The 25,982-nt window shown below is 43.3% G+C and overlaps 1 protein-coding gene across 4 annotated transcripts in view; it reads right to left on the bottom strand.

The window, feature by feature from the left end:
* The window catches only part of EYA2 (EYA transcriptional coactivator and phosphatase 2), an 86,895-nt gene that overhangs the window by 5,162 nt on the left and 55,751 nt on the right, over positions 1-25,982 (bottom strand). For 3 of the 4 annotated variants that reach the window (XM_005524693.3, XM_088064466.1, XM_088064465.1), the window contains exons 6-14: positions 24,511-24,578; positions 22,391-22,568; positions 20,745-20,872; positions 20,179-20,262; positions 8,296-8,385; positions 2,814-2,872; positions 1,846-2,006; positions 751-865; positions 48-169 (exon numbers count right to left, since the gene is read on the bottom strand). In XM_005524693.3, the coding sequence (XP_005524750.2) occupies positions 48-169; positions 751-865; positions 1,846-2,006; positions 2,814-2,872; positions 8,296-8,385; positions 20,179-20,262; positions 20,745-20,872; positions 22,391-22,568; positions 24,511-24,578 (1,005 nt within the window). The remainder of the gene's footprint in view (positions 1-47; positions 170-750; positions 866-1,845; positions 2,007-2,813; positions 2,873-8,295; positions 8,386-20,178; positions 20,263-20,744; positions 20,873-22,390; positions 22,569-24,510; positions 24,579-25,982) is intronic. The other variant, XM_014254082.2, reaches the window with a different exon arrangement.

Below are 25,982 nucleotides of genomic sequence, written 5' to 3'. Positions count from 1 at the left end.
AAAACTTCAGCCTGTCTTGGGTGAGGCCTCAGTCAGTTTGCTCTTACCTGTTTTTGTTGCACTGTAAATGTTTTCAATGGGGAAGACAGTGCCCAATCCATAGAGAAGCACTTTAGCCAGAGCTGGTATAAGCTGAGTTGTGGTGACCAACACATTCACACAGTTGGGCCTAGGAAACAGAAGTTATTAGAAATCTGGGTTTCTCTCTTTCCCCCTGGACTGAAAGATGGTAGGAAGCAAGCCCTTCCTGCCACTGGAAGTTCCCAAGCCAATGGGGGATTTTGCAGCAAGAGGAAGATAATGTGAGTACCAGAAGTGTCTTTTGATCAGCTCAGCAGAATGAAAAAAAACATAAACCAAACTAGCAGCAGTGATGCAGCCTTACTGCAAGCTTGCCAGGATCTCTTTGGTGGGAATTTAAACACAATGTAGTAATGTCCATGCTGGGTTCTGTGAGGGACAGTGTTCAGGGACAGAAGAGCTCTTCCCTCCCTCTCCTCTCTTGTAAATGGTGCCATGGATGAGGGAGGCAAGGAAAGGCAGGAAAATGAACTGCTTTGCTCAGTTCACCATCCCAAGCTCACCCCAACCCTTGATAATTCAGCCTGGCAAACATGTGCAGACTGGCCTCCCACAGGCTTGGCCAGCAAAGTCCTGTAAATGTGTCTTGATTTGTTTAGAGGAGGAAAACAAGGGAAGCAAAGGAGCTCCTGGATCAAGCCCACAGGCAATTCTTGGAGCTGTTCTTACCGGGAATGTATCAAATTCAGCGCCTTCAGAGCATGTGTGAGCCAGAGATCAGTCAGCGCTTCCAGTTCTGCTCTCAGCTGCAGCCAGGTTTCCCTCTTAGGAGCTCCTATTAAACCTGCAAGCAGGGAAAGTGTCTTTGCAGAAGCACAGAAAGGGAATTGCACGGCTTTGTATGCACAATGCCAAGGGCACCTGCCTGTGTTCTGAACTCTCCCACTGCCCCTCTCTTGGCCCTGGTGCCACTGCCTCCCTTTGTCACTGCTGTGTCACTCCAGGGCTCTGCCTTGAGCTGAGGCCCAACCTCTGCTGCTGCAGCTCAGCTTCCTTCCTCTCTGGTGGAATGGTTCAGTCGAGCACACATGGCAGGACCTCCCTGGAACACCTTGGAGTGAGATAAAGCTTGCATGGGAAGCCAGCAAGAAGATGGAAGAGCTGTGTAAAGACCTGGGCAGAGAGACACCCGAGGGCAGGATGGTTTTGTTTCTCCTGAAAAGCCATGCCCCAATTCCAGTGCGTGCAGGGTAGACTTGTCCTCCAACCAACAAGTAAGTTGTGGTGATGCTTTCAGTTTTGCTTCTTTCTTTTTCTAGTCAGAGGGAAACCTGCACTGATGTACTGAAAGGGAAGCTGAGAGTCTCTTGGAAGAATTGTTTGGAATAGGTTAAATGAAGGAACCCAGGGTGGTATTGTTTCAGGGGAGTTAAAAACAAGCAGCTATAATACAAGAAAGCTTTCAGACAGCAATAAGACATGCTGTGTAGAAAAAAAAGGGAATATAATATTTAGTTTTGAACTGTTTGCTTGCCTGCTAAACATTCTGGAAAATTAGAGAATATTGCTTTCCTGCCAAATAAATTACAAAATAAAGCCCCACACTTGCACCTGAGTCTTTCTCAAACCACTAAATCAGGTATTTGAGTGCAACTCCCGCACATCCTGCACAGAACCACATTTCAGGGTGACTGCGGAGGCTCAGCTCACTGCGAAGCACTCACACCATGAGGCTCCCTACACCTCCTCCAGAGATGTCCCTTGAGGGCCTGCACTTTTTGGGAAGATGAAAGGCCTGCTGGTGGCCTGGCCACTGGCACTTACCCCCCACATTGTTTTTGTAGGTGTTGTACATCTCTTTGACCCGGCGGTAGCGGAACGCCAATTTCCTCATCCAGTCAACTCCCCCGTGCACCCCTGAGCCCAGACACAGGTTTGCACTGGCTGAGGAACTGTGGAAGCCATCGGCAGAGAAGTTGTACGTGCTGGGAGAGGGAGGAGGGAAGGGGAGAGGTCAGTGTAATTACAGCCTGCACAGTGCCAGCAGGGAGGGGAAACGACTGTGAGGAAATGTGGAGACAAGTGGCAGCAGAGGCACACACAGGACACGCTGTACAGAACTGAAGTTCATCTTCAGCACAATTACCAGCACAGATCTGAAAAATGTTCTGTTCCTACATCTATTTCTCACAATAATCATCCATAAAACCACAAACTGCAAAGCTCTATATGAGTTCTGCACATTTCATTCTTTTCCTTTTACCATGGCTCTGCAGGCAACACTTCAGGAAAAGCAGATGGATTGTACAGAAATAGTTTCTGTGAACACGATGACCCAACTTACACAGGTCATGGTAATGTTTGGTGCAGTTTGGGGACAAGTTTCAACGAGGATCTGGCACAGCAAAGTCCAACTCCTCACTACCAAGCCCATTCTCTACAGACTGGACAGTGGGAAACCTTTCAGTCTGGTTTTGAAGCATTTTGGTGACAGTTGTGACAACTGTCTGGTTAAATCGTATCAGAAACTGGTGTGGTCTGACTGGAGTTCAACCTAATTTAGATTTATTCCCAGAATGGTTCACAGCTCAGCAGAGTCAGGGCCAACAGAAAGCACAGGCACAATAATGTGAGAAAGGGGATTCTGTACTTGTGTGTGCTTGATAAATGCAGATAGCATGGAGCCAGGAGGGGAGTCAGGGCAGGTCTGAGAATCACTGACCAGCCCCCTGCTATTTCCAAATGGCTGGGGACTGCCTGTCCTGCAGCTGCCAGCTGGGGAGACCCCATACCTTAGATCTTGACCATTATCATCTGAAGATACATCATCTATGTGGATCTGGTCACAGTCCTGAGAGGCAGATGAAAAAAAAAATACAGTAGTTAAGTCAACGTTGAGGAAAAAAAAAATGAAATAATATAATGCAAAATTACTTTAAATGTAATATTAAGGAGATAAAATCTTACAACTTGCTAGTATTATTGTCAAGCCAGTTAATTGTTAGCAACAAGTATCACATAGCATTTGCACAAAATATGAACAGACAGAGTGTATGTGAGATCTGCTGTTATCTAAGGGCACAACAGCTCTTGAATACCACAGTGAGTGGAACTCCTTCCTATGCAGACAGGAGGGAGAGAGATGCTTGTGTTTTAGCCAGGAAAGCCGTGTTTTTCCTACTCTGTATGCATGATAAGGCAGAGACTTGGCAGCCTTTCCCCCTGTGAGAATACTGCTTTGGACAGGAGGTGCATGCCCACATAATTACAGGGGGAGAAGATCTGTCCCAAAGAGATTTCCAGAGACGCCTGCCCCGCCGGTGTTTTCCCAGTTTGTTCTGAGGGGGCTGAGCTTCCTTTGATGTGCAGGGAAGCTGGGCTGAAGCACTGAAGGCAACCCTCTTTCCCTGCCCCAGCCACAGACTGAGCTGAGGAGCAACGTGTGTCAGTTATGAGGAGATCTGTGCACAGGAAATTTAACCAGAATATACACTTGGAGCTCAGCCCGCATGAAGTATGTGCTCGAGATCTTATCTTCCAAAATTCTTCATTGTTCCAATGGTGGAGGCCCTGCCTCAAAAATGTGAGAAATGTTATTCCTTCGGTTTCTTTCCCAGTCTCAGCATTACGATTAGAAAAATTGTGAAGTTTCCCCCACCACAACACTCTTTTCTCCACGAGCCTTACAAGTGAGAACAAAACAGAAAGCCTGCAAGCTGATGGACACCATCTTTTGTTTTGGTTGATTTTTCAAGAGTTTAAAAGCTGTGACACTTGGTACCAACAGGACTCTGCAGTCAGAATAACTGCAGTTTACCAAGGTGAAGTAATTCTTCCACCACTTCAGTGAACTGAGTGGTTCACTCTGAGAACCACTTCAGTGTTCTGTAAACCACAGAATTTGTTTTACCTTCCTTATACAATGATGAACTTGATGAATTACTTTAATTCATCCCCTTTCAAAAAATGAAAAGAAAATTCCCCAAACAAGTAACCAAACTTGTTGTCAATGACAAAACATGACAGATAGTTCTTGTCCACATTAATGAGATTTTCTGCAGCATTTCAGACAATTCTCAGAAAGACACACAATTGCATCTTGTTCTCATCTCATCAGCCCTCTCATCAACCCATCACTGGAGTGTATATTGCTGTCTGTAATTGCAGCCAAGCAGCTGAACAGCAGATCTCTCTCTGCTGGCACCTCTCTCCTCCAAGCCCAGCATTTTTGAGGTGCCCCTCGCAGTGGCTGTTGTGAACCACGCTGGGGTCACAGTGCTGCAGCCCCTGCACCGTGCGGGGCGTTAGTCAGGGGAAAGGCATTTGTGGAGGGATCTGTTTTTCTCATTTGTGAATGGATTGTTCTGTACACTGAAGTGTGACAACAGTAGCTATCACATTTCTAAGTTAATAAAACACCCTGCCACGGGGTGAGACGCTACCTCATAGCGCCGGCTGCGCCTCTCGTGTTACCGGGGAACTCGGGGAGCTGCCTGCAGCCACAGCGAGCACCACGCTCTGCCACAGGGCTAAAAAGACTCATTTTTCATCCTTGCAGGAGTTCCTTGGAATCTCAGTGAGTGGGGAACCAAAGCAGGATGCCTTGGCTGCTGAGAAGGAGGAGGTTTGCTGGAATGGCAGGAAGGCTGTGATGGGGACGTGGCCCGGGTTTCGCATCTGCTGATTTTTAAGCTGCTACACTGGGATCTCAGGGGGGTGATGTGTGGCACACACAGCTATACCTCAGTCAAACGTGTAAGATCTCAGCCAGCCCTTGCAGCTCTGGTTTTACTCCTGGGATATCTCTGGGTGCTGCACAACCTGCCTCCAGGTGGGAACAGCCACATTTAGAGGAGCCTGAGCTGTTTTAAATGGCACTGCTGGCTTGGAGAAAGCCTCTGCTGCCTCCTTGTGAGATACAGGGCTCCTGAGGAGCTCCTTCTGTTATCCCTCACATTCCCTCTAAATACTCTCAAGGTATAAAAACAACTTACAAAGGTACACACGGTCTAATTGTGCATCAGGACTGTGCTAGAGTTTTAAAAATCTCATGGATTCACTGATCAGTGGAGCTTGCATCCCTCATCAGGTTAACAGTTCCCAGAACACAAAACCTCTGGGGATGGCTCCGAAAGGCAGCAACTTGTAAACACAATAATCCCCTTGTTTGTTAATTCCTGGTCCCTTGTCAGTCCTCCCGTCCTTAATACCTGTTTTCCAGAGAGCTGGACAATAGCATCCCCAGAGGGATTGGGGGTGGAAGGTGCTATTCTTCAGCCAGCATTGTACTTGTGAACAAAAGGCATCTGGGAAAAAAAGCGCAACCCTGGAAAGCCCAGAGTTTGTATTTTAATTTCACTGTGATTTGTAACCTCGGGTAAGTTCTCTTCTCCCTGACTGCCCTAAAGAGGGAAGCAGAGATGGAGAATATCTCCTGTCAGGTGAATATTTGCTGATATATTCTGCAGCGTGATCAGAGCCCTTTGTGCACAACGCCTTGCATGGCTCACACTGGCAGACTGTAGGGATTTCACCTGCCTGTAAGACTTAACTTGCAGACAGAGAATCCCTTGCTGCAAAAAGACAGAAAGATTTTAGTAGGAGCCTAAGACTTCTCCAGTCACCCCCCTGCCCTGGGGACCAGTGATCAGCCTCCTTCCACACAACTACCCTGAGGTTTGGGGTGAATCTGGGGAACCTGGCCTGTCTACTGGACTGCAGCACTACGAGAGGATGGGCTGAAGCAGGATGGATTGAATAGATCCATCTGAATGGAACTGCATAGTCAAAGTGCATTCAGCTAATGCATCCAGGAAACAATTACCTGAATCCCTTCTGGGTAGATCCTAAGAAAAGATAAAGCCCTGGCTGACCAGAGTTTCAGAATCCTTTTATCCTTTCTCCCCCCTGCCCCAGTTCAGGCTCCTCCCTTATATTTTGAAGCCAGTTTTTTGCTATGATGTGACATCACATCCTTGCCAGACTAAGGAGGATCACACAAATGCTACCAAGGGCTGTGCAAACCCTCCTGTATCTATGGACAAATGTTTTGTCCTCCTCAGGTACTTCCTGGGAATGCTTCAGAAGGGCTTTGCACCCTGGCAGTACCTTCTCCTCTGCACAGCACTGCAAACTGCAGCCAGCAGAATTAATCATTCCCCTGTGCTAAAGCAAGGGAATTGATTTCCTTGTCCAACCTGCCTCTCTGGAGAGGATGGGTGACATTTTCTCCACTCTTTCCCCTTATTCATGGCCAGGACTGAGGCCAGCCATGCTCTGGTTAGTCCAGTCTGCTGGACCCCCCAGAATGGCTGAACTCAGATTTGTGCCAGAGAAACATTTTGCTGTGTTTAAGAGAATTCCTGCTTTGGTTTCAAATGGGGAACTCACCCCTTGCTCCCTCAGCTACAACCCCCTGCCCTCTGCATGGTCAGAAGTGGTTCCTGCCCTGTGCAGCTTCAGCTCATTTTGTCTTGTGCAGGCCAGCACTGCACCACATGATGGTGCTAATGTCTGTGGTAATGCCTGTGGCTCTGCACTGAATCTGTTCCCGTGCTGCTCTTTACAAACTCTTTTTGTCGTTTTTCAGGATGTCATTCACTGCACTTTTTTAAGCCCGGTCCTCAGTGATGTACGATCTTTAAATACCACTCTGTGAATACACAAAGGGGACTTTTATTTATCATCCTAAATGAAGGAGTAGGGTGGGTAACTCTGGATGACTCTGCTGCTGCAAATTCTTCTAAACTGACATGACTTTTTTGGAAAGTAAAATTCTGTAAGGCACATTTACTTTTCTTTAGTTCTCCATCATCCATCAATTTTTTCATTGCAAAAGCTCAGCTAAAACCAAACCACCAGTGCCCAGAGCAGTTACTGACTGTAATGTGCACAATTTGACGAAGGCCAGACAATTTGCTGCTTCATTTAAAATTTTAGAGCAGTTATTGGAAAAAGGAGAAAACTTATTTTTAAGTGAAAAAAGCAGAAAACTTATTTTAAATCTGATCATTCTTGCAAAAGTCTAGAAAGGCAGAGGGGTTTTGAGGGTCAACTGTGCACGACATGGAGCTTTGTTGTATCACATATTGAGCTCTGATGGGTGAAAGGTGATGGTTTTGTATTAAATATTATCACTACCTAAACAGTGCCCTGGGTTCCCAAAGAGGAGCTCTCTTTTTTTTTTTTTCCTAAGAGAAAGATTTTACTTTGTACTTTCTGTGCCCTCATCACAAACTCCCTCTGTGAAAAAAGTCAAAAGAGGAAAAATCTGTCAGTTTAGGTGCTTGCCTTTGAAAGGAAATAGGAATTCTCAGCAAGTGAAACCTCAAGACTGCAAGGAGCCAGGTGGCAGGAAAGGCTGTGCCTCCCCTAACACGGGGGACCACAGCACAACCAAGCAGTGAAGGAACCAGAAATTCCCGCTGAACTCCTCAGGCACAGAAAAAATTCTCTCCTTTCATCTGGCACAGCAACAAATTCTTCCTTTTTCAAGGGAAGGGGGAAAAAATAAAAAAAAAAATCATAGAAGTCTGCCCAGGGATGCCAGGTTTTTCCTTCTCCAAATGCCTCCAAGCAGTGTTTTGATTCCAAGGTGCCCAGAGCACAAACCCCACCTTATCTCTCTGTACATGATCCTTTCAGACTGAGTGTTCTGACTGCAAATGCCAGCACATTTTCATCACTGCTGCACAGCTGTTCCTCAGCATCCTGCCAGCAGCGCTTTGCCTGCATTTTAACACAGACTCAAAAGGATTTTTGCTTTGTATGAGAGACAGTTAGGTCTAACCATGTCACCAGCAGGAAAAATTCTTCCTCTTGGTCTGTTACACTGAAACTCCCATCGTTTCATCCTGCAGTATTCCTGGGCTTAAGCAGACCTCCTGCTCTGTCTGTGCAAAACTTTCCTCAAGAACAGAGCAACATTTTCAAAACTTCTGCTCTAGCTCACAGCTAATTGCTGCCTGCCCCTATAGGATCTATGCTAATTTAGCTTAATAAAATTATTAAATAGCAAATTTTAGGAGAAGCAGCAGCAATGTCCTCATTATTACATTTATTAAACCTGCAAAAAGCCATCACTGTTAACTGAGTATTTAGAAAATAAATTCCTGAACAGAATGGAGGTGTGAAAGGCATGCTTCCAATATGCCAACTAAAGTCCATTTCTCTGGGGTCAAAAATAAAAAGTTTCTTGGCCAAACCCCCCAAGTTTGTAGACCACATGCAAATGATTACAGAGAAAGATGTTCAATAAAATAAGCAGCTCCATACCTCCAGGTCATTGAAGAACAGATGTGTATCTGCAAGGTTGAAGATCATTTCTTCCATCATGAGACCTATCCGCACAGACGTTGTGGTGTCCTGTCGGGGGAAAATCAGGTTTTTCCCGTTCACTTTGATTTTCTTTTTTGGGGATAGGTGTGGGGGCTGGGAGATCTTAGACCAAACTCAGGATCTACACATTCCTATTTCTTAAGATGTATTTATTAAAGTAATTTTACTTCCCAAGCATATTCTAACATTAACATGATGTTCCCATCCTTTCTTTTGCTCTTTTAGATAAACAAATTCTGTTCTTTGAAGGATGTGTGTGACTCACCCTGACCACTAACAGCCCACACACTTCAGATGATATAAAGATCCTTTAAAAACCTGAAACTATGTAAGAATTGTTTCAGTAGGTTAGATAAAAGACTGATTTCCAATAGCATCATTACAAACAGTTTGGGGGTAGTTGCCCAGCAACACGACATGCAGAGGGTGATTCTTTCCTAACCTGTCCTTCAAACCAGCAATTCCATTCCCACTGAAGCTGCCCACTTCTTTACCAGCACCAGCAGAGTCAAAACAGCCCAATCCTACCATGTAAACCCAATTAGAACACGATAAAATCCTTGTCCAATATGACCATTGCTGCTCAGGACCAGCCCCAATGGCAGCTCCACCCAGATAACAAGAGTGCTTAAAAAAACCCAAATAAATTAAAATTTTAAAAAAGCCCTAACAGACAAGACACAGCACAAATTCAGGGCAGGTTCATCTGCCACTCCAGCTGGTGTTGGGAATGCAGCCAGTGCCCCTGACTCTGCCCATTTGCTCACTGTGATTTTCCTGGCCCAGCAGCTCCCAGCCCAACCCACGTGTGGGTCCGGTTCAGCCCATCCCCAAGAGGGTCCCAAACTGCTTCCTGAAAGGGAAGGACACGGTGCAGAAGCTCTGGCTGCCTGTAGCATTTTTAAACCACGCTTTTTTAATGACTGAGTATGAAGATGCACGTGCTGGTAGCTCTAAAATATCGTCTGCACCTTCAACTTTCTCACACCCAGATCCTGCTCCTGCCAACATCAGTGACAACACCTTCAGTGAATTCCCCTGGATTAGGATGATGCTACCTGCAGCTCTATTTGAGTTTGGTTAATTCATCCTAGAAAATTAGTATTTTTCCCATCTGAGCCTGTGAAAGGGCTATCATTTCACTGCCTCACCGAGTCAGCAAACCAACCACCCCTCCTGCCCCAAAACAGATAACCTTTTTCCTAAATCCACAGCAAGAGCACAGAAACACATCAATGCAAAGTTACCAGAAGTGCATTTTCTTATTCATTAAATACTTCAAAAACACAAGCAAAAATAATCTGTGTTTAATTTGATATACAGTCATAGCACAAAAGCCTTGTGTCTGTTCAAACTGAACAGCAACAGACAACTTGGAAAAACCCTACATTCCCACAACAGAACTTTCTTTTTGTTGTTAATTCATCTGCAGTAAGTCAGGCTCTCATCCTGATGTACAAATCTGCCTTGCTTTAGCATGGTGTGTGAGTTCAGCAGAGGAAACCCACCCACTTAAACAGAGTCTCTGCTCTAATTTTCTGCAGATTTCTGTGCAGTCCTGTTATTGTATGACAGGACAGTAATGAACTGACTGAGGAGCTCTAACAGGGAGCACAATGATGGGAGGGTGAGCACATTTCAATCAACCTTTGTGGCAGACGCTGCTGACATGGATGGTGTACTACACACCAAGCTAATTATTACACATTCTTAGTGAAGTTCTCTTTAATTAGAGCAGAATGGCTGTGGTTTCAGCCATGTGTGTGACTCACAAGCACTGTCCCATTACAGAGAAGCTCTGTCACTCACGTTTAAACACGCCTGCTGCTGTCCCAGAAACAAGGGCAATGTCTCTGGGTGAAAAGTAAAAACTTAACAGACTTGCCTTCAACATGTCTCTCATTTTCAGCCCCAACCCTTCTCCCCTGATGAGGCACAGGGACACAGGCCTAATCAGGGCATATGACTGTGGCCCCATAGGAACAGCACTGAATCAAATTTTACTACCCAGGTGTAGTTACACGGGGGAACTGTTTTGAAGAAAATATGCTGCTGGGAAGAAATTATTTTGTAAAATGGTTTTTAATGAAGCAATTTATTTTTATACATTTCAAGGATCATTAGCCTTTAAAACTCTTTCAGGAAATCTCATTGGCTGCTATCTGTCATTTATCCTCTAAGTTTTGTTTTAGCTTTATTGGTATTAATCACTAATGGGGAGTAGGAAACATTTCCACAGTGTATGAAGTTACCTTCTCTTTAACTAAACAATATGGAAACCAAACTGTAGATGAGAGGGGCAGTGGAGAAAAAAAAAATCTTTCTCTTGAGATACAGAATATGATGGAATGAAAACAAAACAGAAAAATGCACTTTACCACCCAGAGGGGAAGTTGTTTGGGGAAATTATTTGGCACCACTGCTTCCACAGAATGGACATTTCCTCCACAGCAAGGCACACTTCCAAGTCTTGAGGAGGCTGCTCTAAGGCCATCCAGCACTCCCAGTATGACAGAGGTGTCTAGAGGCACGAGGCCTCCAGCAGTTATATATTTGCATTACTGCAGCATCTAGAAGCACTAGTCCCAGAATTGAACCCCACTGTACCACAGGTTGTGCCCACCTGAGGAAAAGCTTGTGTAAAAAAAAGCACATAGTCTGTGCCACTAAAGGACATCCCTGTGTTGCCAGTGGTGCCCTGGTGGGCTGTGAGTGCCTGTGCTGGAGCAGTGTGAGCTCAGCAGGGCAATGTGAAGTTACCAGTGATCCCTGCCAGTGTCCTTCTGTAGGAAAAGTGCCCAGGAGCCCTGGGAATGAACTCCCTGACTAACACATCCAGCCAATGTTTGCTGATGCATGTGAAGCCCAAGGACCACAGACAGCTTGAAATCAAATCTCCTCCAGGAACCACTTTTTGCAGTGAAAACAGATTAATCTAAAAACTCAGCCCTCAGTGCTTGTTTAGTAACTTTAGAAGAGTGAGGTCCTCCCTCTGCTAATCTACAAGTCATGCTTTCACAAACAAGGACAATGAGAGGCAGGGGTGGAAAACAGGCAATAAACTCCTTTTGTAAATAAAACTTGCAGCAGCACAGTGTATCCCCACATGCCTCATCTCTGCCATGCTCCATTGGTGGAGTTTCTTTTGGGGTCAAAATTAAACAGCCCCACAAATTACTGTTAGTGCAAACCCCTGGTGCTCAGACATGGCAGACCAAGCATTCCTGATCCTCCCATGCACAACCTGAACAGCTTCTTCGCATGGAAGCTTGGGGAAGATGAGAATCAGGAGGGAAGTGATCATTCTAAATTATTCATTCCTTAATACACCCTTCTCAACACACCCTTCACTCCCACTTCTGAAGAACAGCAGTCACAGTTTCAGAGTTCCCCATTTCTCCTTAGTGCACACCTAGAGGGAACTGAGAGGAAAAATGCCCCCATTTCCCTACTACTACTTCAGAAACAAGAAGTGCTCAAAACATACAAAGAGTAAGTCCTTTTTCAACATTTTTGATCAGAAATGCTTTCCCTGAAGAGCATCCTTGGACAAGTTCCTGCTGTTTCTGTCATCCCTGTGACTTTCAGGCGAGGCCAGTGGCCACACCTTGTGAGAGAGGCAATTCCCACTGTCAGTGGGCACTGCCCAGCTCCACACCCACTTGCCCTGGGGTACTTTTGCCGCCTGCTCAGCACATATTCCTACTAGAGGAAAACATGGGCAGCAGCAGCAGCCTGTGGAACATGTTGTAAAGGAAGACAAAAGCACCCACTTAGCAAGGAGCGCATTTTCTTTCATACCCCAGTGGCACAAGCTCACACATTTGCTGCCAGTGTTGCTCTTAGTTTGGCCACTTGCATGCACTGTTTATAACCCTTGAACTAGCTCTCTACATCTGAAGTGAATTGTGTTTTAAAAATTACAATTTGAGTTCAGTTCTGAGTAGTTCTGTCGTTCTGAGCTACTAACACCTTACCCAAAATTAGTTTGTTTCAGTTTTCATTTTTAACCTTCATTTCAAATAATAGTATGACAAAAGATTGCAAAAGGAGCTTGTTGAACAGCTTTGGCTTGAAGACAACTTCCATGAAAGCTGGAGGTGAGCAAAGAACAAATATTTCCCTATGACAGCAGTGGGCAGGCAGATCTGCTCACACCACACGAAACTCCCACTACTCTGTATTTTAGCAGAGCAAAGGAAATGCAGAATGTGCATGCACCAAATTAGCTTTGGTGTGGGTGCAAACTGCTGCCAGGATGTTGCAATGTGCACTGTGCTGGTGCCAGACTCTGTCCAGAAGCACAGAAGCTTTCACTGCCAGAGGTTGTGGCTCTGGCTCCACAGCAGCCCTGCTGCACTGGGTCACCCTCCCCAAAGGCTCTGTGCTCGAAGCACCTTGCCACAGATCCCCTGCAACACGGAGATGGGCTTTGCATACGCTGCTTCTACTTGCCCTAGAGAAAAGACACATATTTGTTAACACCTGCAGCTAATCCCAGCTGCATGTCCACAGCCAGCTCTCCCTTCCTGTACACCCTAATTCTGAAAGGAAGAGGGAAGTAGATTTATCTCTGGCAATCTCTCAAGTGCAAGTCACTCATGCCTCCAACCCTGGATCCAAAGCCCTCTCCAAGCCTCTGCCTTGCAGGTACCCTGTTCAGACTTGCAGGCCATTAGCAAAGGGGCAAAGCTGGCTCCTTTGAGACAGATAACAAATCTGCTTGTTGTCTGACTCTGCTTCTCTTCAGCAACGTGACAATTAATTCGACATTCGAATTGTTAGGACAAAGTCATTCCGAGCGGATCTTGGATTCAGACACCATCGCCTCCCTTAAAAACCCCACCAAAATAAAGCCCTAGTATTTAAAACTAATCAGTCCTTTTAAATCCCTGCCAAATACCTATTTATGCCTTGAGCAAAGAATTACTTTTCTACAAGGAAGAAAGTATTAATTAAGAGTATTCATCAGACTCCTATTCTATAGGGTTTATCTGCCACAGGTGTCAGCCAGAGGTGAGAGACGGATTAGTATACAATCAAGAGCCTTCCAAGTTAAATCTCCTCCTTGTGGTTATCTGTTAATAACAAAGTTGTCACCAAAAGAAAGAATTTAATAGTTTTAATTGGGTTTAATTACTTGGAAACGCCTGGAAAATGGACCAGCTTGGTTGCAGCATAAAAAAAATAATAATCAAAAAAATTCAAAGATACAAATACTAGGGCCACATGTTTGAACAAAAAAAGTCTGTGAGAATAATCATCCTTTCGTTGTAACATTTTATACCTTGGTCAAAATTTGAGACACGAACAAGACTTTCCCAGAATAATGGGAAATTAACCATGTGTATGAGTTCAAGTAAATTCATGTCTTTTTCAGGAAAAAACCACATTTCTCTCTTTTACTAACTACACCTAAGTAGCTTAGCTTGCTGTTTTATCTCTTTAATAACACAGACTACAGCCAGAATGGTCCTCTCAGAGCTTTCCTAGTGAGTGTGAGCATTTGTGAGAAAAGTTGTTTAAAGTAATGAAAGTAGTTGAGGACCTAAAAGCCATTTTCAGAAGTGATTTACTTAAGGGACTACACTTCAGGCTTTTTTGAAAATGACCAGCCCTTTACAAATAGAACCTCTCAATTTTCCAGGGTCCAAACTTTTTCCCACCAAAATAAAGACATTGCTTATGAAAACATTGATACACCCAGGTTTATTAGACAATCTACTGAATTTAAATGAATAAAGTCAACAGACAGGACAGTGGGACCTTGTGGGAAGTCTGTGATAGATGAGAGCAAATATAACTGAATCCCTTTTCTTTGATACCTTTTCATATTCACCCTTCCTGTGATTTAAGGGGCACTTCTAAGTGTTCTTACTGTTTTGAACGACTCCTTTCATTGTGATGTCTCCTCACATATGGTTGGAAATTATTCCAATAACCAAATGGGCACACAGGTCACGAAATCCTCACATCTAGGGGCACACAGAGGTTGAAAAGGCTCTCCTGCCTCTCCAAAGGAACCATACTCAGGGACAGGCAGCAACAACTACACTGATTTATCCAGGGTCTGAACCCATCAAGTCTGAAGTGAATTCCAGTCCTGTGGGAATACTGTACCTAAATACAGGTTAAAAGCTGGGCCACAATGCTTGAGGATAAATGGGAATTATTTTTACTTAATAATACAAAAGGTTCATGACCAAAAACCTACAAATAATTTCTTTTTACTGTATGTGGCATGCATTTCAGAAAAAGGGAGTGGAATTTAAACCAAATTAATCTTCATTTCCTTCCCCTCAACACAGGAAAGTCACTGAATATGAAGGCCCTTGATAGCCCAGTGAAAAACACAGAACTTCTGGAAGTTCTGATGTATATTTTATGTCAAAAAGAATCCTTTAATAGCCCCAGATGCCACGTGTGCTGTTTGCTCAGAACCCCTTGTGCTGCCCTAAGCTCCAGAACAAGGGGTTACATCCACAGGAGCTCAGAGCATCTCCCGTGCCCTCCTCCAGCCTGCTGGGATCTGCTCCTGCTGCTGCTGCTGCTTCTCATCAACCAGCACAGATGATAAACACAGATGTTTGCTCCTGAAATACACATTTGAAATAATCAAATGGCTGGAATTATTTACTCCCTTCTCTCCAATAATGAGCTAAATAATTGATATAGCAGCATGTCTAAAGTAACAGACTTCTTTATTACCTGCAGTGATTGAATGCTTTTTTAATTTAACTTAAAAAGGCATTAAACACAAGGTTTAGCCTCCAGTGGGTAAAAAAATCTCCAACTTCCTCAGAAAATCCTTTCCAAATTGTATTCATCTTGACTTAATCCATGATCTACTGAGTGAATTAGGCTCTATTTGTTTTGAAAATCTATTTTATGGAGTTCCAAGGGCTGTGTTTTCCTTAGGAAGGGCTTATTCTGCCTTTCTGACCAGGATGCCTGCTAGCAGCCCTCAGCATAGGCCTCTGCAGGCTTTTAACGTCCCAAGGTGCCCCACACATATGACTAACAAAATGTAAATAAACACAGCTGAGCCAGTAAGAAATTGGAAGGTTTTCTCATTAAAGAAATAAAATAAACAGATGTCCTTAAGCACTTTGGCTCATGTTTGTCAAAGGAATGGAAAACTCTCAGATGTTTGAGCAGCAGTCATGATATAAGGCCACATCTCAAGCGAGAGAAGAGGAAAAAAAGCGATGCCCTGGCACTTAGAATTAACTAATAGTTCTCAAGGGAGGCCGCTTTTGATTTGAACCTTAGCAACTTCTACAAATAGTTTTTAACAGCCCAGCAATAAAATGGGGTTTTATTCCTTCTCAGTTTGTAAAGTAGTAAAGGACAGACTCAGCCATTAGGAGCATGAATCACCAGCAGATTTGATTAAATCCCCATGGTGTTTCAATCAGGTCCTGGCTTTAGGGTCCTGTGAGAGAACAAAGCAGGGAAAAGCACAAGCTACTTGAAGCATTCAGTGAAAGCAGGGAAGGGGAAAAAAAAAAAGAAATTAAAAAATCAAACTCAGGGTTTTACAAGGATCTCGAGTAGAGCCAAGGAGGAACTTTTCAATGATTTTTTTTTTTAAATTGGAAATTATAATTCATTTAAAGGAAAACTTTTTATAAGAACATGTAACAGCCAGTGAAACTTTTGAGGAATAAGGTTTCTTAGATCTACAACATCATTTCTGGTGAGAACAAGACAGTCCAGTTCACAGCCAGCATACAGCAGCTACAACATTTGTTTCAATGCTAGAAAATCATATTTATGTCCTGGGCCAAACAGAAACTTTTGCTACTCTGTCCAAAAGCTGCTGCTATGATTGGTGGACCCTCTCCTGGGTCACTGCAAGTCTCTCATCAGAGAGGCCAAGCCCACGTTTGCACAGGCTGAAAGCTGAGTGCATGTCCTGTCTCACCCACGCCTGTCTGCTCACGGCTTCAGCAAACCTCGTGCTGCCACTTCTGAAACACAAAAGCATTAAAAAATGCAGCTATCACAGAAAACCAGCCTCTGCTTCAAACAAGCAACTCTGAGGCACGCTGCAAGCCCTGACTGAATGCAGAGTGGCTGCTCCATGTAAAGCCAGCACACAGCCCCGGGGCTCAGAGCCACACAGGGCAGCTGAACACCTTCCACTGAGACTTCACCAACATCTAGAGCATGACTTTGCATCACTCTGATTTAAAACCAGAACATAATGTGCTTTACAAATTTTTGCAATATGATGGTTTCCTAATTTGAGCTAATTCCAAATGCTGAACTATCACAGGAATGGTGTGGTCCTTGCAGGGAATTTTACAGATTTGGACTCCCAGGTATCAGCAGACACTGTCAACGTGCTGATGAAGATCCAACACAATTCAAGAATTTAGACTGTCCTATGTGTTCAAATCTCTAAGTCCAGACTAAAAGAAAATCCTTGTCATTTGCTTCCAGGATTTTGGAGTATCTTGCATGTAAAGATGAATTTTAACTCCAGTTCTTACTTTACTCAGAAGTCATTTGGACACTTCAATCCCAAGAAGTGATGGAATACAGAACAAGAATACACTTTCTTGGTACAATACAAAATACTTATAGAAGGTAAAGGCTTCACAGAGGTCCCTCAGGTTAGGAAAACCACACCCACTGCTCTCTTTTTTTCTTGATACCAGTCCTTTGAAAAGCATGAGAATGAAACTGCACTTGAACAAAATTAAATACATTGCATCTCTTTCAGTCTGAGAAATTTTAAGGCTTAGACAACACAGGCTATGGATAAGCTTGCAAATATTCCAGCTGGGGAAAGAGGAACAGAGTTATGATTAATTTTGGCACAGGACTGCATGCAGTCTCCTCATATTTTTTCTGAATTACTACCACCAAAGAGTCTTTCTGTGCTCACCTTGCTGTGTCAAACAAATCCCTTGACTTTTATCCAACTCCTGTGAAAGCCCAGCAGTACTGTTACGGATTTTGAGCCATTTTTCACCACTGTGTTTCGACAATGATTTAGGGGACAAATCTTTGCTGGCTTGGCAAGGCCTGCAGCCATCTCTCTGTGGACCTGGAGCTCTAGCACACACACCTCGGGGATTTAAAAGGCTGCAAGGACACCACAATAAACCCACAAGGGTCTACACCTTCTGTGGTCTGTAGGCACATGGTAAATATTCTGCACCCATACAGTGATGAGAAACCTGCAGAACAGGTTTTATAAACCCTCCTGAACATAATATCCAGGGTTACCTGCCTCTGGAACTTTTGGGGGGTTGCCTTTTCTTGTCACTCTATGGCAAAGACATTAAGACCGAATTTCTGATGACTCTGCAATCCATGGGCTCCAGCAATGGGTTTGGGAAGAGAGAACAAAAAAGGAGCAGCCTAGGCTGGGCTATTCATTCATGCTCCAACTTTCAGTAAATTTTGCATTTGAACTGCTATTGATGCTGTGGACTAAGTATTTTCTAAACACCTGAGATTAACTCCCAATGACCTGAGGAGGCCCTGTCTATGTTAAGAGCCACAGAGAAAACAAGGAGAACTTTCATATTAAGTCAGGCCAGAAAATATACACTGAAGCATTAACCATTGATAACATGACCTTTTTTGAGTTCTTTCTCCTCTTCTTTTTTGTCCCCCTCATTTTTTGGACAGCTCCCTGTTGCTGCCATCACCAAGGAAGGGGCAAACACACAATCATTTGTGATTAAGTAGCTAAAGAACACAGGAATTTAGACCCAAACCTCAGAAGCTGTGGTTGGTGTTCCTCCTCCCGTCTTTCAAGAAAAACCATCCCAGAGAGAGGTGTTAATTCTTCAGCTTGAACAACTTTATAGACTAATTCTTTGAGCACCTGCAGCTCCACCAGTGCAACAGACAGGGTGACACTGGGAGATAAATGTTGGCCAAGAAAATGGTCAGGATCACATAAACTGACACCTTTTCTGGAGGAAGATATAATGAAGCAAGATCTCCATGTGTGAGATTTAATCATAAGCATATGCATGTCTAATTACAGGCATGTGAACTTTTTATGGAGAATTTTGGTTTTGATACTTAATTTACTTTGAGATTAACACTTCCTACACTACTGAAGTAAGGGATTCTGAAACTATTAGCCTCTGGCTGCTTCACCTGTACTTGATAGTTTTGAATTGTGCTGCTATTTAACAGTTTCCAGGACAGCCTGAGTGTGCTGTATTTCCCTCTTGGTTTAAGGTCTGTTCCCAAGGGTTGTCTTTGGATCAAACCACCAGCCTAGAATACTTTTATAATACAACCATTTCCCTTACAGAAGAGTCTGATGAAACAAATCAAGAGCTGCAAAGAAAAAAGTCCTTCTAGAGAAGTTTCTTAAGGAAGCTGTCATAACTTAATAGAAAAGGCAATTCATTCTTTCAAAAAAATATTCCTGTTTATTTAATTATTTAAATTAGTATAAAGGAAACAGCCAACAGACACCCCCACACAATTCCAACTCTACACCCTCTAAACATGTGCAGGAGGCAGCAGGTGAAGGCATCTGCTTCAGAGGTTCTGCGCTAGAACAAAGCCAGCCCATTAAGGGAATTCTCCACATGGAAACATCAGCCCCTACCCAAGGCTAAGCTCGACCACAGAGCAGATCTGCACACCCCAAGTTTGTTTCCTGATCCTGCCTAATTCCTTCTGGTGTTTGTAGGCAGTAAGTCTGAGCTTACACATGTACACCTCGTTCATTATGTTCTCTGGGAAAAGTAACCACTTCAATTACCTTGTACAACATGGCTCTGGGTAAATCCCTGCTTGGAAACACGTGCTTGGTTTTCAGAGGGTGCTGTTAGAAGTGTTAGCAGCATTCCAAGTGCTGCAGTAGACTTCCACACCACAAACACCATTTTATATCCCTTACAACTGTGCACATCTAACAGTGAACAATAAATCTATCTTACTAATTACACATTCAGCTTGTTACAACCATCGTAAAAAAGTGCAGCTGGTAAAGCCATGAAATGATGTCAAATCATATTTCTGCTTTCTGGAGAGAAGTTGGGTTATTTTCCAGTCTCCTGATGAAGCTGAGTGCTCAAAGCCATGTGTGGAAACAGCTGCCAACTAGGTCATCCACCTTTAATTAGGTAATGATATTGTCTTTTTTCCTACCCATTTAAAACAGTTTGACATCCTGTAATTCAAAGTGACTTAGGTGTTTATCATAAAAAGCTGCCTTAGGAAGAAACTAAAGCATGTGGTACTAAATCCAAAAGCCAGTGTTTTCTCCTTAGCAGCCAAGTTCAGGCTGCTCAGCCACAGTTATATCAAAAAATGGAATTGCCTGCATCTCAAAGAGGGTATCTAAAGCACAGTTAGATACATATGTTTCTGAAACCCCCTTGGAAATGTGAGCTTTGGCAGCTCTGTGGGAAGCACAGCCAGTTCTTCATGGCAACCTAGACTGAGGAACACAAAATCTCTCTCAAAAAATTGTCTGAAATTTGTAAGAAGACACTGGTCTAACAAAAAAAAAGGCTAGCTTATTCAGGCTGGAGTTAATGCAGGCTGGCTGCTGGATGCTCTCCCTTGCAGGAGACAGACACTGGAAGAACATCCCAGCAAGCAGCAGCTGAACAAAACAAGCTTTGGAAAAACAAGGGGCTACTTGCAACATGAAAGGGAGGTAAATTAAATTTTCACATGTTCAGAGGAAATACCACAGGACACCTTTATACAAATATGTCTGAATAAAACTGGCAGCATCTGCTTGAAAAGCTGTCTCATTAGCTGCCCCCACAGTTCCCGACACAATTTGGCTGGACAAGCAGTAATGCTAAAAAAATTAAATTTTACCTTCCCATATCTGGATGCAAAGGTTCCCGTGAGTAAGGAGTGAAAAATAATTATCGTCTCATCCAAATCCCACACAAACACACGCTGTGATGACAGATGGGGTGGAAAAAAGAAATATAGTTACATATTAAGCAACTGCAAGAACAGGTTCAGTCAGGAAATATGTCCTGTTGGACTAGAGATTTTTAAGATCTCAAGCCATTTGGAGCTCTGACTGTGGATGTTTTGTGAAAGCAGGCAAAATGAAACATCAGGAATTTTGGAATTATGTGTGTGCTGGCCATCCCAAGAGCCTGCTCTCCTAACAACCACAGAAATCCCCCGTTGCCTATCAAGTCAGGGGAACAAAACATCAGACTTACAAAAAGCCCAAAGGAAGACAAAAGGGTACATATGAAGAATAGTTTGAGATGTTGATAACACAGAAATTGAGCAATTGTTTTGACTACTCCTGCCTGCAGGTTCCAGTTGCATTACTAATTTTCTTCTGTCTCTCAGATTTGCTAACAGAGGCAACTGTTCATCTTTGCTGGATGTACCAAAGGAATATAAATTGAAGTTATTACCTCAATCTCACTGTCTGCAGTAGGGGAAGGATCGTTGCTTCTTTTTGACCGGGCTCGTACTTTGCCATCTGACCCTCTGTGATGTCTGTCTGTCTCTGTATCTTTTGCTGGTGTTGTTGAATATTCCCCTATTAGGAGAAAGAAATTCCATTGTAAACTTAAATTTTGCATTGTGTCACTGTAATTAGAGCATGAGACCTTTTACTGAAAAGCAACAGAAATACCGTGAAAACACCATGAGAAAATCCTGCCACTTCAAAAAACCTTACCAAAATTTTCATTGGAAAGAAAAAACTTTTGGAATTTTACTCCCCCCATTCTTTTCAAAGATAGAAATTAGGCAACAGAAACAGAATCCAAGGCCAATTACACTTCTGAATTTTTTTTTCAAATCTTTTTGGTTTTGGAATTCTTTTAAATGTGATGCATGCTAATGATTAAAAATATACTTTCAACATCAACTTTTATTTAAAAATACAGAACTAGCCTGTTGAGCCTTACCCCATTTCTCAGAGGACAGTATTTTAGAAATATCTGAGAACAGGCAGTTAAAAGTACACTTCCCATATATAAAGTATCTGTTTTGATTGGCTTGAGTTTCACAGACCTGTCTGGGTTTCACTCACCTTACATTACAAATCCTTTTCAAACATATTTTTCTTTACACCTTGCTAAGTTGTGGCCTCTGCAACTTCCTAGAATAACCACACTCTTCTTCAGAGAAGCTGGGATTGTGCCTAAGAAGCCTTTTTGAAACCATCCTTTCTCAAAAAGGCTGAGATAAGATCTAAGCAACGGGAAATCCTCCAACTGCTTTTAGAGCAGTCTGTGATCACTTCTTTTTAAAAAACAACACTAGTTTATTTTTCTTATAGAGCAACCACAGATGTTCAGATTTGTTTGGTAAGTCAGCAGACCTTCAGTGGGTGTGCACTGTGATCATCCACAAATGGTGTGGTGTTCTATATAAATGTTATTGCACACCAATGAAAACTAGTAGGGAAGTGATATCTGAAGACTACTCTTGAACAGGACACTGGGGGATCATAATCCACCAGTAATTCCATAAACTACTTAAGCTTTGAAACTTTAAAAATTAGGCATTCAGAGCGAGGACACAACTATTGAAGCTTTCTTCTGGCGTGGAATTTGTCATGAACTTTCATGTAAGACACACAGTTTGTGTAGATTTTTTAAAGAGGGACTTTCTCTTGATGTAGTTGTTGATGAATGCACAGTATTACATGTTGTTGTAAGAGGTGAATATAATCCTTGACAAAGATATGGGCTAAAAAGTCATCAGACATTGAGGAAACTGAGAATTTCTCAGAGCATGGCTGTTTGTTTTGAATCCATTGCTCTCCATGTCAGCCCTCAGTACTGATCTGGGGTTGGTATGTCACTGTCTTATCTTTCTGTACTACCTTAGAGGAGATCAAAACTCATATACTCAAAGAAACATCACAGGATGGTTTTAGAGGCTCAGATATTCCAATCTGCTCCCAAAGCCCTGTGTAAGAACTGTTTAGTGCTAGACAATCTGAGCTACCAACGTGTACTTTAAAAAACTCCAACAAGAAGATGATAGTGTTGATGCCTCCAGATGGCTGAGGCTGGCAGGCTGGGAACACAAGAGAGGCACCTACCAGAGAGTGATTCTGTGCTCTGGCTGGTGATGTTGTGGGAAGACTCCTGCAGGGAGTAGGTGGAGGTGGGGATGGCCGAGGGGCTGATGCTGTTGGCAGACACGTACGGGGAGCTGTAGGACGAGCTGTAATACTGGGAGTACTGGCTCTGAGGGAAGCTGGGATACGAGGAATACTCCTTGGAGGGAAAAAGAGAAACATCTAACTCACATGTGTCTGGTTTTATCTTACAAACAAGTAAGCCACTGCAAAAGCTGCGTTACTTCTGCACGCAGCAAATCACAGCTCGGGAATATTTCGCTGAAGAACTGCATTTCATTCACTTAGGAAATTACATTTCTGCTTCTCCCAAATACACCCCTATTTTATTATGATGGACTAACCAACAAGAGGTCAGAAATCTGGCAGGTTCTGGTGTTTTTTTAATAGGATTTTACTTATCAGCGCTGACACATTTTATATTACATAGTTTAACAATTTTATGTAAGAGTGAAGTAGGGTGGCATTTTGAAAAGGGCCATGATGGAACACATAATCTTTGTAAACAACAAAACACCTAAGAAATTGCAAGAACAGAATGAGTAACTGGGTGAAGGAAGGAGCAGAACAGGCTGCAGTTTCCCATGATCACCAACATCTTCCGATCAGCTGTTAGGCTAAAAAAATGAAAGGAAAACAGCAATTTTTTTGCAGCAATGCTCACAACAGTCTGCCCAACCATCTCAGCAACAAATAAATGCCTGAGTGATCTTGTCTACCTACAGAAAGATGAACTAAAAATATGAGGTGCAAGTGACCTTGGGGAGCTGAGGTATCACAAAACTCTTTGTCTTGATTTTAAGGCTCCCAAAGAAACCCCACACCATTATCCCTACATGTTTGGTGGGTGTATTGTGAAAAGCAGGACACTGGAAAACATTATAAAATATGTCTCTGAACAATCAAAGAATAAAAGGTTTAATTTTTTTTCTTTTTGTTTTAATTGCAACTCCTTTCCTTGTCCACTGAATTTGCCTTTCCACATAGAGAACTGTGTTCATGCTCTGGGCATTGTCTTCAAGCAGAATGCTTTTATTTCCTCAGAAATTATAATTAGTCTCTGGTATTAAATAAAATTAAATAATAGTCTTTGGAAAGACTAAAAGCACTTTCCTCCTTAACAGCTTACATCTTTGTCTGTGACAGCTATTTCATTAACTTTCAGTCACCAGGGAGCTCTCAAGAACAAAGATTCAAATTGTCAGAAGAACAATTAGACTGAAGAAGAAATGAGATAATTTCATTGTTTTCTCCTACAGAAAATTACAAAATAATGAAAAAAAGCCCAACTTTTCCTCCCTGTTTAGGTACCCTCCATACTTCAGTCAAATGCCCTTCTATCAGTAGTGATGATGTTTTAAGCCCAAACTGAAGCAACAAAGAAACTGCCCACTGTTGCCATTAAAAATACAAGTCAACAATCACTCTACCAACTGAAATTTACTGGCCAACCAAAACACATTTTATGGGACAGTGTACTCATTTGTTTGGTCCAAACAAAAGGAATTATTTGCTACTGAAAAACATCTGTCTGGTGTCTATGTGCCTGCTGTTTATCTATATACAGACATTTATCAAGGTGTCTGAGGCATGGAGCCCAGGGACAGGTGTGCTCTCACAGAGGGAAGTGCACAGACAGCTCATATGGCCCAACATCCACCAGGGCCTGCCAATGCCTCTCTCAGATTGTTCACATTTACTGCACAGTGCCAAGACAGCAGACAGGATTCTAGAAGCCATCCCCTCTGGAGAGGATGCACAACGTATCTGAAAGTTGTGAGATGGCAGAAGAATGAGGAAACTTTTCGCATTGCTACAGCAGCAAGGCTGCCAGGGCACCCTCCTCCTGCAAGGACTGCACCCTGTGCATATGTACTAAGACACAACTTCAAATTAACCAAGGTATCTTGAAGCCCAGCAACGGGACAGGCCCAAGGAGCAGTGCAGAATGGTGTTCAGCAAAACAAAGCAATACCTTCCCTAAATATATGTGAATACTAAAATAATCTCTCTGATCTATAACCTTTCCAAGTGGTTTAAAATAAGTGGCAAGGTTGCCAGCAGTAGATGCTGAACCATACCTGATGCACAGCACTGAATCCCGCAGAATTTGTCAGGCCGTTGGCTCCCTGGTAAATCCCTGTGGTGCCTGAGGGAAAGAGTGTCACAGTCATAAAATACATCAGCAATCAAAGTAACAGTGTTATGTTAATTCAAATAATTTCCAACAGGAAGCAAAGTACCAGCTCGCTACAAAAAAATTATGGCACAAATCGGAGGCTGTAAAATCTCTGGGCTGTTAGTGGGGTTTGCTGACTGAAAGGCACTCATTACATACACTAAAACATTGATTATTGGGCTGGCAAGCAGCTGGAACACTGCTTTTTATCTTCTCCTCCTACAGAAAAACCCCTCAGGTCACATATACATCCTCCCACATGCACTCTTTCAAGCATGGGTATCCTGGCATCCATCCTAACAGATCAGGCACCCAAGAGTTTTCAGAAGGAAAGTTTGTTCCCTGGTGTTGATATTCCTAATGTGAGAACAATATTGCTGAGACTTCTTGGACAGCAAGGAGCAAATATATTTCTTTGTCCTGGGATATTAGGAAGAGAAAGGATGGACATGGTTCTGTCCCAAGCAAAGCAGCTGATGTTCAGCCAGGCTCCCTCGGCTGGAGGAAGCACTACCACAAAGCTTTTGTTTGGAGAGGTAAATGTTCAGGTAAAATCAGGAATGATCTGTCTTTGCCTCCCTTCAGGCCAGTAGCAGCACAGTCATAAGCTCTCCTCTCCTCTCAAATTCTAGCCTTGATTAAGCCTCACTCCATGCTGGTTTTGATTTCAGTATTTCTCATTTCACATGGTATATGAAAGAGGTATGATTTTGGTGCTGTCTGGCTGAATTGGACTTACCTTGGTTTAATTCTGTCACCTCCATGTACCATCAGAGTGAGCCCTCATCAGGCCTTTGCCTGTTTTTTCTCATCTGGCATCTCACTGTGTGAATGACTTTGAGCAGTGCTGCTTTAACCATATGACACCCTGCACATCTTCATGTGGCAACCATCCTCCCAAGGTCCACTTGCTTGTTTTTATTTTAGGACACCAGATCAGCTGGGGTATGGACAGCTGAACAAACTCCACTCTGCCAAGTGCAGCTACAAAGCACAGGCACTAAGAAATAAATCTCAAGCCAAAAAGGACCAAGAGAGAGGACTCTGCCCTCCAGAACTAATTTGTTACCACACATGGTCTTTAAAAAGAAAACAGCAGGGAGGAAGGAAAGAGTGCAGGTGACTGCCAGGTACCTGGAGGCCTGGGTGTCCCCAAAGCCCAGATGTGCTGGCTGGGAGCTGAGCCAGTGCAGGTGGGCTTGGGTGATGCCTCCTCCTGGCATTGCTGCCTTGGAGGCAGCTCTGGGTGGATCAGTCCCTCCTGCTTCCAACAACCCATATGGGGAGACTGCCAGAGCAGCATCCCGCAGACAGCAACACACTCAGCTCTTGGCACTTCCCCACTTCCCACCCGTCACAGGCTTCTGCAGGTTT

Source organism: Pseudopodoces humilis, chromosome 19 (assembly GCF_049639895.1).
Source record: "Pseudopodoces humilis isolate 2021_Gansu_Grassland_sample_001 chromosome 19, ASM4963989v1, whole genome shotgun sequence".
In the NCBI taxonomy this organism is placed as follows: Eukaryota; Metazoa; Chordata; class Aves; order Passeriformes; family Paridae; genus Pseudopodoces; species Pseudopodoces humilis.
Note: the sequence above shows the minus strand (reverse complement) of the source record. Positions and strands in the feature narration are given on the sequence as shown.